Below are 14,833 nucleotides of genomic sequence, written 5' to 3'. Positions count from 1 at the left end.
TAACCCACACATTTGCAGACATGATAAGTTATTTACCCCGGTCCCGGTAACTTTGGCGAGGGGGTTGATTAAATATACCCACGGTAACTTTCATGTTAATAACACGGTAACTCACGCCTCGCAGACCTGATAACTTGTATACCCTGGTCCTGATAACTTTGGGGACCGGGTGGGGGAGGGAGGGACATCATGAAATATACCCCCGGTAACTTTCATTGATGAAGTGAATTTTTTTCCAGAAAAATAGCTTTCTTTTTTCTTACGACAGTAGTAGGAAAGAGTTTAAAACAATTTCGTTGTTGAACTAATGAACAACAAACTAGGTTGGCGTGATGGTTGTTGGGCTTTGTACTTGGGCCTAACCTTTCCACCCCGACGCAGGTTCGAATCCTGTGTAGGTAATTTTTTTTCGTGTTTTTAATTATGGTGCAACAAATCGATCGGGAGGAGCACGGGAATAGCGGGTGGAGCGTTGTTTCCCCTGTCGAGGGGATCGTGCGGATCTGTCGCTAACGACCTGTCGACTGGTCGTTAGCACAGTCCTATATATAATCCAGGCAATTAGCTCCCATACGCATCTATGTTTCTTTAACTTCACTTGGCTCTACCTCTATGTATGTCTCCATTTTTTAGAGAAAAGGCACTTCTGCCGTGCTTCATAAAGAAAGCAAACAGCTAACTACTGGGGACAGTAGGAACAACAATAAGAACCAAAAACCGCCCACTAGCAGTACCAGATCACCAGTTCACCACTATGAGAATTGCAAAGGGCGACCAGTTCAGCGCACCGACAAGACGACTACCTCCAGGTCCAGGGCGACCAACAACTACCACCTTTCCACAGGAATTGGCTCGCTCCCTCATGCCGGATCATCATGTGGATCTCCTGTGCTCTGCAGTTTTAGCACACTTGTTACCGGTGGGGTGGGTCCGGCGGTGGATGCTTGTGTATGCTGGAGTAGGTCCACGGCGGCATCGAAGACAAGCCCAGGCCTCCGGGAGGCCGTGGGGCTGCCTGCAGAGTCAGAGACCCCTTCAACCTTTCCTGTGGGGTGGTGGTTGGCGGGGCACAACGTCAGGCCGCACACCGGGTGAGTCCAACACGGCCGCACCACAACTTCACAGGTGTTCCTAATTCGCCTCTTCAAACCCGGCGTGGAGAATCCTACAAGAACCACTGGCTCTAAGAGCACGAGTTGTAAAGGCCATCTATTTTCAACTATCTCGCTTTCTTCGGATGATGCCTGATAATTTCGTTTCTGGACGACATCAATAAAATGGCCGTTACTGATAATATTTCTGGGATGTTTCCACATCGTGATGTCATGAAACACGGCATCCGTGCTCTGTCAGTGACCAGTAACTTACTCAAGCAACTAGTAGAACGCAGTGGAACGGATGGGAATAAGCACAAGAACCTGGCGTGCAAGCAGGCAAGAGCTGCTGACCTGAACCCGGTGGCATGCTTGCTTCTGACGGAGGAGAGGGCGCCGGCCACGCCGTTCAACCGGAATACGTCGTTGCCCGGCTGGATGTTGACGAGGCCACCTCCCTGCACGCGACCACGCGCGTTACCCCCTGCATGCCGTCGCCATGCCGGGCGGCTGGCTCCTCGTGCCCCCCGCATCTGAGGTTGCTCGTCTTCAGGCCACCGCACGCACGGACGACGAGTGACCGTACGGCTCCCTGCTGCTCACGAGCGCGCGACCACGGCGAGAACTCCGGCGCTGCGCTGCTCGACTCATCGAGTTTTTTCTTTCTTTCTTTCTTGAGAAACATCTCAGGAGCAGAGAAGTGGAAGGAATTTGTTAGCTTTTTTTTTGAGCAAAAGGAATGGGTTAGCTGATGGCGGGCCAATCCCTAGCTGTAATTGGCGTAGGGCCGGGCAGATGGGCCTTACATGCTGGCCATGAGAAGCCCAGTGTGGAATCGATGCATGTGCATCACGGAATTACCTATTGCCACATTTTGTAACAAACTGCCGATTTTTTTTTGAGTTCTCAAAAAAAAAACTGCCGATTTTTTTTATGTAAATAGGCAAACAGTTCCTATTCCAAAACAATGTTCAATATGTTGAAATATTGTTTATAAGGTCAAAATTTTAAATATTATTCGAAATTTCAAAAAACTATTTGTGTTTTCTATTTTTTTTAAATTACAAAAATCACAGGTGCTTTTCAAAATTGTTCATAAATTTAAAAAATTGAATTTTGTTTACGCGATCCCACACCAGCACTCTGAACCTACGTAGGCCAGGAACTCGACGCACATATTGGGAGAAGAAGAGGATGTACTGGATGAAGAGGCTGGCCATGACGAGGATGCGCAGCTGCCACTCCTCCCACCATTTCACGGCACTTGAGGGACTCATGAATGCAATGTGTTTGCTTCCTCTCCCGCTCGAGGACAGGAGTTATTGGCATTCCCTAACGAAGGCTGGCTAGGTTATATATCCATTTTTTTTAGAAAAGGAGGTGCACTGTTGCTTTTGATGGTGTTGTATCTTGAGTTCTTGACTCACGAGTCTTGGAGGCAATTAACAAGTATTCCTGCCGTGCTCGTGGTTTGATGCCCTCTTCTCTACTACCTTTGGCTTTTTCTGGGAATCTATATATCCCGTACGTTACTTGATGCTAGAGCAAACCCCGGCCTTGTTCGTGGTGATAAGCACGCAAGGGATAATTGCGAAGCACTTTAGATTCATACTTTCTGAATCCCCCTGCTTGCTTAAGATTAAAGCCATCAGTGGCAAGACTAGCTTGGTCATATTTTCCGCATCTATGTTTAGCTTCCCCCCTGCGTGTTTCTTTAGCTTGATTGGGTTCTACTCCCTCTGTAAATTAATATAAAAGTGTTTAGATCACTAAAGTAGTGATCTAAACGCTCTTATATTAGTTTACGGAGGGAGTATCTTCTATGTATGTCTCCATTTTTTATTATAGAAAAGGCACTTCTGCCGTCCTTCGTAAAGAAAGCAGATAGCTAACTACTGGGGGCAGTAGGAACAACAAGAAGAACCAAAAATTACTCTAAGTGGACGAGTTCTAAACACCGTCTATTTTCCATCTTGTCACTTTCTTCAGATGATGCCTGATATATAATGTTGTTTCTGGACAGCACTTCACGCACTATAGTGGAGTGCGCATCCATGAAATGGCCGTCATTGATAATGATTTCCGGTGATGTTTCCGCATCGTGATGCCACCAAACACGGCATCCGTGCTCTGTCAGTGACCGGTAAGTACTATAGCTACTCGAGCTAGGACGCAGTGGAACGGATGGGAATAAGCACAAGCACCTGACCTGAACCTGGTGGCGTGGTGCTTCCGGCAGACGGAGGAGAGGGCACCGGTCAGGGTCATGCCGTGAGACACACTGCACCCGGCAGACGCCGTTACCCTGAAGAACGTCCACGAGGCCATCGCCCTCGTCGCAGCCGTCCTGAGTCTCGCGCCGTCCGGCTGGCGCCTCGCGTCCCCGCACCTGAGGTTGCTCGTCGCCAGGCCACCGCCCGCACGGCCGAAGAGGAATGGAGAGCGTCTGGCTGGGTCCTGCTTACCGGCGCGCGGCCGCGGCGGGAACTCCGGCGCGGCGTTGCGCTGCTCAACTCATCTCAGGAGCAGAGAAAGGGAAGGAATGGGTTAACACTTTTTTTTTTTGAGAATCAGGAGTGGGTTAACTTTACTTTTTTGAGAATCATGAATGGGTTAACTTTTCCTTTTGAGCAACAGGAATGGGTTAACTTTTTTTTTGAGTGGTAGAAATTGTTTTTTATTTTTTGAACAAAGGAAGGCACCAACTGGTGCCAATTCATTCAGCTCAACGTCATAGTACATAAAGAGTTACAAGATCTGCCAAGAAATAGGAAAGAAAGAGCAGCAGAATTTGAGAAGCTAGAGCTGAAAAGAAGTCCTTGAAGACAGCAAAGGAGCCCAGTGGGGGCAACAATGTTATTTTTTTCTGGGTGTGTGTAAATCGATGTTTTTATCTAATGAACTGTGCTCAGGTAGAAATAGTAAAGTAGAACTACTAATCAAGTAGAACCCGCAAAAAAAAAGAACTAATCACTATATATGGCTGCTACATATCTAATGAACTGCATGAAGCTTCACAAGAAGAAGAGCTGCTGCCAGTAGCCAAACCCGACAGGCAACCAAGGAACAGAGTAATGGAACAGCGTAACAAAAGCGCGAGATAACAAAAACACCATCGATTTATTCCTAGATATAATTACTCACACAAGGTAAATCTCTTATACTGCCTGGGCATCATTAAGCTCTGCACAAAGTGCAGCTACGAACCAAGAAACGGAAGGATCAAACGGCAGAATGCTGATGCAGAGATATGATTATTTCCTTACTTGGATTATTCAGCTGGTATTCCTTGGGGTCAAGAGGTAGACGATACACCACCACCACCACCACCAGCAGCAGCTTTTTTCCATCTCCTCCCATGCATGTGGTACATCACAGAGAGTTACACGATCGTGGATATTGAGGAAGAATAACAGCACTGCAGTTTCTGAACTTTGGGTAGTAAAACAGTAATCACATCAACAGGGTAAGCAATCGTTCAAATGACTAACATTGTTGAGGTATAAACATGCTACAGACACGGATTATCTCCATGTGCAATCAGAACAGATATAATAGTTTCTCAGATTGCTCAGCTGGCAGGATTTCTTGGTGTTGAGAGGTAGATGCGCCAGCAGCAGGTGCTTCTTCTTCTTCTTCTTCTTCATGAGGCCTCGAGTGTCCCAAGCGTGCTGGATGAGTCCCATATATCTAGTTGATCACATATTCACATGGTTATAATATTTCCAACCATGACATCATTTAAGAACAATGATACTAGAAACAGCACATCGTAATGAACAAATGACACAACAAGCTTCCACAGATGAGAAACTAACATTGAAATGTTGAGGCAAAAAGAAACTAATGTTGCAATGCATAGTAGAGATGAGCTCGATAACCACATCATCATTCAAACAATACCTTCCTCGGTGGCATCAGTGTTTCCTTCTCCACTTGAAAGGTATGTCCTCTGCAGCCTCTGACTGACGCCCAGCCTCGCCCAATTATTAAGTGATACTATTATATACGTTCATGCCGGGTGGTGTTACGCAGTTCGATCGACCCACAAGGGCACATGGAACTATCTCCCAGGTAGAACAAAATGAGTATATATATGTCTGATATATATCCAATTCACTGCTCTTAAGGTGCACAAAAGGTGTTGTTGCAAATAGCCAAGCTTGCAGGCAAATCAAGAAACAGAGGAATGGGACAGCATAACATAAACGCAAGATAATGCACGGCGTTAAATATTCTCATGTATAAATAGATATAATTTCTAATACTGCTGGTATTTCTCGAGGTTGACATGTAGATGCACCAGCAGGCAGCAACAGCTTCTTCATGAGGTGCCAGCATCTCATACCTGCCAGACAAGGTCTTCCATATTCCATCCCATATGTCTGATAGATCACACAGTTATAAAATTCACAGAATTCAGAGGAATCTTTATGATCTTTGCACCATTCGGCGCTATGTTTTAAGATGGGGCAACATTGCAACAACAACACGCCACAGAAATTAAAGAACATAAACTGCATCGATGCTTTGAGCTTTAGGTAGCAAATAATACATCAACTGGGTTATCAAATGTTGAAATGACCATCGCACAAAATCCATTCTTACACTTACTGCACGCTGTAGCAAGGAATATACAGACACATATATGCTTATATTCTGCTTTAGAACATGAGCACCACACCAACAATCAACACAGCGCTGTAAGAGATCAAGACAAAATCTTCCACCGGTAGCATTAGCACCACTTGTCAAGCAATGGCTTCCTCACCGGTAGCAAGTAATAGAAGCAACAAATAGTTAAAGCGCACCTACTTAGACTGGGGGCATGTCGCCATCTGCAGATTGACATTGACCATCTCTCCCTTGGGAACGGAAAGGAAGTGCTTCTTCTTGTTCACATTCAAGAGGCTCTGACCTGTGATGCCTATCAGCCAACGTCTCCATTCCCATGAACGACCCAAGGAGATAGATGTAGGAGAGGAACTCCCCGCCTTCACCCAAGCTCTTGGCATGCAGGTAGCCCCTGCATCTGCTGGCTGAATAGCAGAGCATCTCCACCCACACGCCTTGGATCACAGTCCACCGCTCCTCCTCATCGTCTAGCTCCATTAGTGCTATAGCGAGTTTGCGTGCATTGGAAATCATATCATCTGCAGCAAAATCTGCAGATAGCAGCGTCGGCGTGTTAATAAGGATATCCCCCGCAAGATTTTCTTCTGTCATGTCGATGGACTCGCTGTTTCTCAAGATCTGTTCGTTGGCCAACTTGAAAAGACCTGATCTGGCGCCAAGCATTAGCATCTCAGGACGGATGAGAAGCAAGTAGAACATATAATTGGATATGCTCCTACTGTCCTGTGTGGCTTCTCCTTGTCGACATTGCGGGGATGTGTTGGGGTGATAAAAGCAGAGGTCTGTGGCGATGTGCCAGATGAAGACGCTCCGGTCGAAAGGCATATTCAAGCTCCACCCTAGCTGATGGTGCCTCCTTAGAGCCCACTGGCCTCGGAGCTCATTGAATCTTTTGTAACTTGTAGTGTCGCATATGTACTTCTTCCAACCATCTTCCATGTGCCGGCGAGCTTTCCCCATGATCTGGTAGGCTATAGGCATTTGCTGAATATACCAATGTTGGTTAAAGAACTCCCTTAGAAAGTCAAAGGTAGCAAGCTTCATCAGGAATGTGGGCTTCTTCTTGCGAACACATAAAGACATTATGTTGTGCTGGGAAACCATGTCGTGCCACACATCAATAGGATCGTCAATCAAATGAATGAAACATGGAACTAGTGCAAATAGTAATACCATGAAGGGAAACATGAGCTCCAACACGGTGGTACAGCATAATAGGATGTATGTCGCCCTAATGTCCTTCTCATTCTGACCATCCTTGCCGCTCATGGCAAAGAGCGCAATAGAAGCCAAGGCTAGGAACGGAAGCAAACAGGTTGAGCTGAGGCCAAGACCAGTGACACCTGACCTAGTTCCGGAGTACATGCCATCAAATGTCTTTCCTAGCCGCTCCTGCAACTTACTGTATGCATGCTTATATTCAAGCTTCAGGAAAGATGTCAACACTTCAATTCGAACAGAGTATGGAGCAGGCTGGTCAACAAACATATAATCGCTCGTGATGACATACTTGCGGTCCCTGTCTTCCTTCATGTCCAGTACACACTTCTTTGCTTCTTGTACATATTTTTCAAGCGTATATTCTCTTTCCGCCCTTGGCGGGGGCACAGTGCTGCAGGCTTGGAAGCTGTTAAAACTGGTGGTCCTGAGGGCCCATGGCTTTAGGGCAGCTCTGAGAATGCCAAGAATAAAGAGCAAAACCGCTGCCGCCAGCTGCGTCTTCTCGCCGGACCACCATCTGCAGAAGACATACAAGGCGATCGTGACCTGAGACACAAGGGTTACTATATGTCGTTTCCATAGCTCGTTGTCTTCGAGGCTGTAGGCACTTATCGTTGGTTGGCCGCCAAGGTGGATGATGAGGACAGGCACCCATAGGACCTCCAGGTTGCTGCCCTTCTCATCACAAATGTTCCTGTGGCGGTTGAAGAGGGTGGCGAGGGCAAAGATCGCCACAGCGTCGCTGCTTACGTACGCGATCCACACCAGCACTCTGAAGCTACGTAGGCCAGGAACTTTACGCACATATATGGAGAAGAAGAGGAAGTATTGGATGAAGAGGCTGGTGAGGACGAGGATGCGCAGCTGCCACTCCTCCCACCATGTCACGGCACTTGAGAGTCCCATCGCCAATATGCGCTCAATTTACCGAGGAGAGGGAGAACTGGAGAAGGAAGGTGCTCAAGTGAGAGTGAGACAGTTCGATCGATGGGTTCATATATAGGGTCATGCTGCTTGCCCTGCCTAGCCGCCGTTATGGAAAATTGGGCAGTATGGATGGCTTTTGGGTGGTCTGTATGTCTTGGAGAAAGCTATGGACCTTGTAAACCCCAAGTCGTCGTAAGTCGTCTTCCTCATGTTCGTCGACGACGCCACTGGGCTCTCAAGTAGTTGATACCCTTCTTGGCTCGGAGCTGGGAGCTTTGTTGGCTTGCACCCGTCAGTCAATAATAGCTCTACGCATGACACAGACTGCCTACCGGAGCCTATCAAAACACACGTACCCCCTCCGTTCCAAAATAGATTAAGTATAAAGTCATCTATTTTGGAACGGAGGGAGTATGTACCAGACATCCGGAACCTCAACTCTGTCAAGCCTCTTTCTTAATGTTACGTACAACACTCTACGCTTGGTCATATATATATTCTCGCGAGAAACATTTCCAGACGAACTTCACAAATATACTCCCTCGGTTCCCAATTATAAGACATTTTGGCAGTTCAAACGTCATACATTTAGGAACAGAGGGAGCATAGCTAAAAAAACTTTTTCATCTATGTCAGATAATATGTTGAGACAAATCCTAAAAGTTAACTCATCGGATAAAAATATTTGCATGCACATTTCTAAAAGATATGTTCAGGCATCAAAATGTCCATGTTTGTCAAGTTGTTCCCATGCATCACATGTAAAAGTAATTTTGGAAGATAAAAAATATCATACGGGAAAACCTTTTCATTGAATATATACTCGCTGTGTATAAAATATATCCGCATATTTCGAAATTTCATACCATTGGTTAAGAATGTCTCATGTGTCAATGTGTCACGAACAATTAAAGATTGTAGTAAATACTAGTAATATTTTTCAGATAGAAAATATTACTATTGGCACTTATTATACCAACTAGCTAGGGGAATAAAACTACAATAAACACTATGGTAAAATTCTAATCAACATATTATGTGTTGGAGCTATAATGAAACAAATAAAATATAAAAAAGGAAAAAAAAGGGAAAAACAAAGAAAACAAAAAATGAAAAGAAAGCAAATAAGAAAAGCAACAAACAACCAAAATAAGAGATGAGAGTGACAAAAAAATAAGAACAAGAAGAAAAAACATAATGGTTTGGCCAACAGGAAGAGCCGAGGCCCGAGGGTATGCGGAGCATGCTTTGCTCAACAATGAAGTAGTCCATCCGTGCCAAAATATAGACGTATCTTGATTCGTTAAGGCAAGCCTTCAAATTAAACCGCAAAACCGTCTTATATTGTACTCCCTCTGTTCCGATTTACTCGTCGTGGTTTTAGTTCAAATTTGAACTAAAACCACAACGAGTAAATCGGAACGGAGGGAGTAGGATGGAGGGAGTAATTTATATATGACATAAAATTGATGCAGTCTGGGTGACCGTTTGCTTCCTCTATTCAGCCGCTAGCTCTTTGCCACTTTATCTCTTTTTAAATTAGAAATTTTCAATAGCTTTAGATATGCGCATTGGCTTTATTTTGATGGCGTAACTGATCGGTGGAACTTGGGTGAATGGCGTGCCATCTATATATACTCTGTGGACTGTAGCCAATGTGTGCTGTCATGATCATGCTGATCATAGACATCTTGTTGATGCATATTTACCATGGACTTTAACACGGGGCACCGGTGGTACAGACATTATGGCCGTATGCATCGTTCTGATGCAGAGGCCGGGGCAAACCCCCTTTTCGAAAAAACCCGGTGGTACAGACATGCTCGCTGTAGAAATATAAGAGGTGAAGTGGCAGTTGTAACAACACACGAACACACGAACATAATGTAGTGCATCATTAAGGTCTGCACAAAAGTGTAGCTTCAGACCAAGAAAATGAAGGTATCAAACGGCAGATGGCTGATACAGACACAGGATTATTTCCTTTCTCAGATTATTTCAGCTAGTACTTCTTGGGGTCGAGAGGCAGATGCGGCAGCAGCAGCAGCAACTTTTTTTCATAACATCCCCTCCCAAAGTATCTGGTAGATCATGGATAATTGGATACTGAGGATTCTGGCCTTTCCGTAGTTTTACATTATTACATCAACAGGGTGTAAACAATTGTTCAACTAATCGAATGATATCACACCAAGGCTACAGAATTTAGCACCGAGGCATCCTTGGAGTAATCTAGAATCCATACGCAGACATGATCATTGTAAAGATAATAGGTAATCTGGCAGTTCTAATAGCACAAGAACATAGTGCTAGGCATCAAACTGTGGACTGTTCATTAAACTATGCAGAAAGGAACAGCTGCTGAAAATCGAGAAGTGAAAGAACTGACCGGCAGATGGGTAATAGGCATGAGGTTATCTCGATGCATAATCAATACAGAGATAATAATTTCTCAGACTAATCAGCTGGTAGTATTTCTTGGGGATGAGAGGTAGATGCGCCAGCAGCTGCAGCTTCTTCTTCATGTGATCTTAAGCGCCCGAAGCGTGCTGGATACTGGATCCCATATGTCTGGTAGATCACGTATTCACATAGTTATAACATCTCCAAAACTTCATGTATAAGCAAATAAGCGACAGAGCTTGAAATGCTGACGGTACAGAAAACTAAAATTGAAATGCGAAATAGAAATGGTCTCCATCACCACAAGCATCATCGTTCAAAGAATGGCTTTAATACTGGCAGGTGCTGACCTGTGAAGTCGACGGAGCAGCACCGGCGTTTCCTTCCCCACTTGAAAGGTCCGTCCTCTGCAGCCTCTCCGGCAAGGTCTCCATCCCCATGCAGGACAGCAGGAGCCACACATACGTGAGAAGCTCCTCACCGGTGCCCAAACTCTTGGCATGTAGGTACCCACGGCCTCTACTTGCAGAGAAGCAGAGCATCTCCACCCACACGCCTTCAATAACTCCCCACATCTTGTTGTCATCACCTAGATCCAACAACGCTTTAGCGAGCTTCCATGCATCATGGATAAATTGCGTAGTTGGATACATCTCTGCATCCGGCGGCAATTCTGTGCATTCAGAAACCTCTCTGCATTCTGTGGGCTGCACCCTGGAGATTATTATCTGCACGAGTTCTCTTTCAATCTTCTCAAGCCATTCCTTTTCAGCCTTGAGGACCTCCTTGGACAGGCCGTTGCTAACCTTCCAGTAAAGTGAGCCTTTGCTGCTGAGGATCCACTTCGACACGCCCTTGAGAACCTTCCATGGAAGTGAATCTTCGCTACTGAAAATGTCTTTCAGCCGTTGCTTTTCTTCCGTCAGGATGTCTTTAAGCCATTGCTTTTCTCCTTTTAGGATGTCCATGAGCCATGGACTTTTGGCCTTGAAAATCTTCTTGAGCGATGGCTTCTCATCCATGAGGATCTCCTCAACTTCAGCATTAGCGGTCATAAAAAGATGTCTTCTGGTGCCGGCCAGTAGCATCTCAGGATTGACAAACAGTAGATATATCATGTAATTGGACATTTCCCTGCACCGGATGGCTCTTTTGTGATGAGGAGATCTTTCACACCAAACAGCACACCCATGGCCATCACCAGATGCATCTTGAATACATTGAGCAGTGGCACACCGGTGATCTGCTGATGCTCCCATGAAGTAGAAGCAGAAATCCGTGGCGATGTGCCAGAGAAGGATGCTCTCGTCGAATGGCCTCCTTATGCTGCAACCGAGGTCTTGCTCGCACTTGTTGGCCTGAAGTGTCCATAGGCCTCTGCGGTCATTGAACTTCCAATAACTGTCAACATCCTTCATTTGATCTTCCCACCCGTTCTTCACATACTTAAGAACCAACTCTGTGACGGCAAAAGATGCGTCGCAGGGCTTCATGGACCAATGTTGGTCAAGAAAGTCCTTGCAATTGAAGAAGTTCACGATGCACATCTTCTTGATGTGCCTTTTGTTGCGAGCAAAGAATCCTACCAGTGTATATTGGCCTACAAAGCTAGTTTCCAGTACCTCATTACTCGGAGCACTTAGTAGGCTACCAATAAGGCCAGCAACCAGAGATTCCAAATTGAATTTCACTTGACCCTTTGCAATACTTTCTCTCATCAAAGAAATACTGAAAAACTCCAGCACGGCTGTACAGTAGAATAAGGCATATGTAACCTTGACATCGTCAGCATTATAAGCTTCACTGTGACTATTGTGGAAGAGGCCGATGGCAGCCCATGGCAGAAGCAGAGCTGAAACCCGTAACCAGCTAGAAAGAAGCCCCAAGATACTTACGTTTACCTTGCTTCTCTCATCCCATAAGATGAACATCTTTCTTTTAGTGTAGAGAAGATCAAATGCTCCAAATAGTTTATTTTGCAACAAAGCATATGCTTGTTTTCCCTCGAGCACCCAGAAGGATTTTAGGATACCAACTCGATCAGAATACGGTGATGCAAGGTCCAGAAATAGCTTATAGGCCCCAAGGTCCATATTATAGTCATCGAGTCGGCTTCTTTGTTCCCTTTCTTGGTTTCCGAGGCTTCTCATTTTTACGTTTATTTGGTTTAGGCAACTTCTCCATATGCTTGATGTCTGAAGGTGGCTGTCAGACTCAAGATCCATCACAGCAGCTTCTCCTTGTGCTCCAGGTTGATGATCGGCCTCAAGGTCCAGTGCTTCATCTTCTCCTTGTGCTTGAGGCACATGGGTGTCAGCCTGAAGGTGAACTCCATCACTTTCTTGTGCTTGACGACGAGGGTTGGTCTGGACAAAAGCCCTTGCCATCTCCACATAGTCTTCAAGCGAGTTGATCCTGCTTTCTCTGTTTGTGGTCCTCCTCGGAGCAGGGCTGACTAGACTGTTAATGCTAGCGCTCTTGAGAGCCCAGGGCTTCTCTATGCATTTGAGGATCCCGGGGACAAAGAACAAGATTGCTGCCTGCAACAACCTCTTGTCGCCGCCTGTCCACGATTTGCAGAACACGTAGATGGCTACGGTGATCTGGGACACGGCCGTGACGACATGCCGTGTCCATAGCTCGTTGTCTTCAATGTTGTAGGCAGATATACAGTCCTGTCCACCGAGGTGTGTCAGGAGAACCGGCGCCCACACCACCTCCAGTATACTATTGCCCTGCCCAGAGCTACAATCCTGCCTCCTCTGGCGTCCGAAAAGGATGGCAAGGGCGTATATTGCCAGGGCATCACTGCCTAGGTATGCAAGCCATATTATGGATCTGAACCAGGAAGGGATAGCATGCTTACGGTAGGCAGCGGAGAGGAAGAGGAGCCACTGGACGAAGAGGCTGCCCAGGACGAGGACACGCAGCTGCCACTCCTCCCACCATTCCACAGCACCTGAGGTACCCATCTCTGGCTTTTGCCTGCTGTCTCCGGCTCTCACTCAGTAATCGGTTGAAGAGAGCTCCATCTCCATCTTATTGGAAGTAGAGGAGAGGTAGTGGTGAGGAAAAGGATGCGCAGCTGCCTGCCACTCAATTCACACAGATAATTGGACAGTCTTGATGGCTTGAAGAACTATTGGATGGTCTGGATGGATTAGAGAAAGCTAAGTTTTCCGACACGCCCATACCATTAGCACCTCAAGTCGTCGGAAGTCGTCTTCTTACTGTTCATCAACGCGTAGGGAACTAGGGATGCAGGCAGACGTGTCCGCGCGGCCGCGCCGTCCCCATCTGTCCGTGAAGCAAAAAATTGCACCAATTCGCTTAATTTTTCTGTTTGCCGACATGCGGACGCAGTCCACTTACATCCCTATCAACACGGCTCCTCTGAAGTCAATAATAACTCCATAGCTCCATTATCTCTTTTTGCCATCCCTGAATCATATAGATGAATACTAATAATAATAGAGGCCGTCGCCATTGCAGCTCCGTAATATTCATGCATAATGTGCTACTCCTAAATGCTCAAGTACGCCCAGTGCAGCTCATCAATCAAACCTTCCTTCCCTTTAGCTCTTCCCGCCCTACTACAGTATGCACTCACCAGTGAGAGAATCCAAATCTCGAACCCGAACAGCTCTGTTGAGAATTGGTGATGAAAGAAGCATGCTCTACAATTCCCATCCTACTTATAATCGAGGTCAAGCACTCCGGCACTTCTCATTAGCTGGCTAATCCATCCAGCTAGGGACGTATCACGATTCAGGAGTTCATGACGCAGTGGGACGGAATGGGAATAAACGCAAGCACCTGGCGGGCGGGCGAAGGCGGGCCTGGATCCTGGCGCTCTTCCCAGTTTCCAGCCAACGGAGGAGGCCTTTAGATTTAAGACGGGGTTGATGAAGTGATCCGGCTCGTCGTAATCGCCCGGCGGCTGGACGCCGACGAGACCATCTCCTCGCCTCGCCCTCGCCCACTCCGCCGCCTGGAGTGCATCAGGTCCACTGGCTCCCCATGCCCAGGTTGCACGACGGTGGCGTCTCGTCTCCACGCCACCGCCAGCACGGCCGACGAGTCTGGCTGGCGCCTGCGTACGAGCGCCGGTAACTCGTCTGATTTTAATTTTATTTTTATTTTTTGATTTTTGAGGTGACGGTGAGCTCTTTGTTGCATTCTCACTTGGAACGGGATTGGCAATTTGGCATCGGAGCAGAGGAGAGGGCAGTGGGCTGTAGTTGCTGTAGGGCCGAAGTCGATCGGCCCGACAGGTTGATTTTGCCAAGGGGGCTGATAGGCGCCGGCGCACCGGCCCAAATTTGGGCGGGTCTCGCGCGGGCCGTCAGATGTGAGTCGTCTCGTTCATCGGATCTAAAAAAATGATTCGCCCCCACAATCTCCTTATTTCTTGTGCATCAGCCGTTGTCTTTCGCATCTGGCGTGGGCGCGCATACCACGCTCTCCCGCTCCCCCCCCCCCTCTCCCCTCGGTCACCGCACTGCACCGTCCCTATCGCTTCACGGTAGATCTCGTCACCAGGATTCGTGGCA

At 46.7% G+C, this 14,833-nt stretch overlaps 2 protein-coding genes across 3 annotated transcripts; both read right to left on the bottom strand.

Annotated features, from left to right (window-relative positions):
* Window positions 1-5,597: 5,597 nt before the first annotated feature.
* Window positions 5,598-8,970, bottom strand: LOC119311482. The gene is made up of 2 exons (XM_037587113.1): window positions 6,903-8,970; window positions 5,598-6,821 (listed from the first exon to the last, which is right to left on the bottom strand). The coding sequence occupies exons 1-2, from the start codon at window positions 7,854-7,856 to the stop codon at window positions 5,910-5,912; spliced, it is 1,866 nt and encodes a 621-aa protein (XP_037443010.1). The 5' UTR covers window positions 7,857-8,970; the 3' UTR covers window positions 5,598-5,909.
* Window positions 8,971-9,751: 781 nt separating this feature from the next.
* On the bottom strand, window positions 9,752-14,389 carry LOC119311481. 2 transcript variants are annotated; one of them, XR_005151072.1, is made up of 3 exons: window positions 10,631-14,389; window positions 10,267-10,448; window positions 9,752-9,958 (listed from the first exon to the last, which is right to left on the bottom strand). XR_005151072.1 is itself a non-coding variant. In XM_037587112.1 (2 exons), exons 1-2 carry the CDS (start codon window positions 13,250-13,252, stop codon window positions 10,335-10,337), a joined length of 2,736 nt encoding a protein of 911 aa, XP_037443009.1. In that variant the 5' UTR covers window positions 13,253-13,490; the 3' UTR covers window positions 9,752-10,334. The 2 variants fall into 2 exon arrangements, 1 of the variants encoding a protein (XP_037443009.1); XM_037587112.1 differs by having other exon boundaries at window positions 9,752-10,448; window positions 10,631-13,490.
* Window positions 14,390-14,833: the final 444 nt, after the last annotated feature.

This window comes from Triticum dicoccoides, chromosome 5B (assembly GCF_002162155.2).
Source record: "Triticum dicoccoides isolate Atlit2015 ecotype Zavitan chromosome 5B, WEW_v2.0, whole genome shotgun sequence".
Taxonomy (NCBI): domain Eukaryota; kingdom Viridiplantae; phylum Streptophyta; class Magnoliopsida; order Poales; family Poaceae; genus Triticum; species Triticum dicoccoides.
This window is presented reverse-complemented; position numbering and strand designations above follow the sequence as displayed.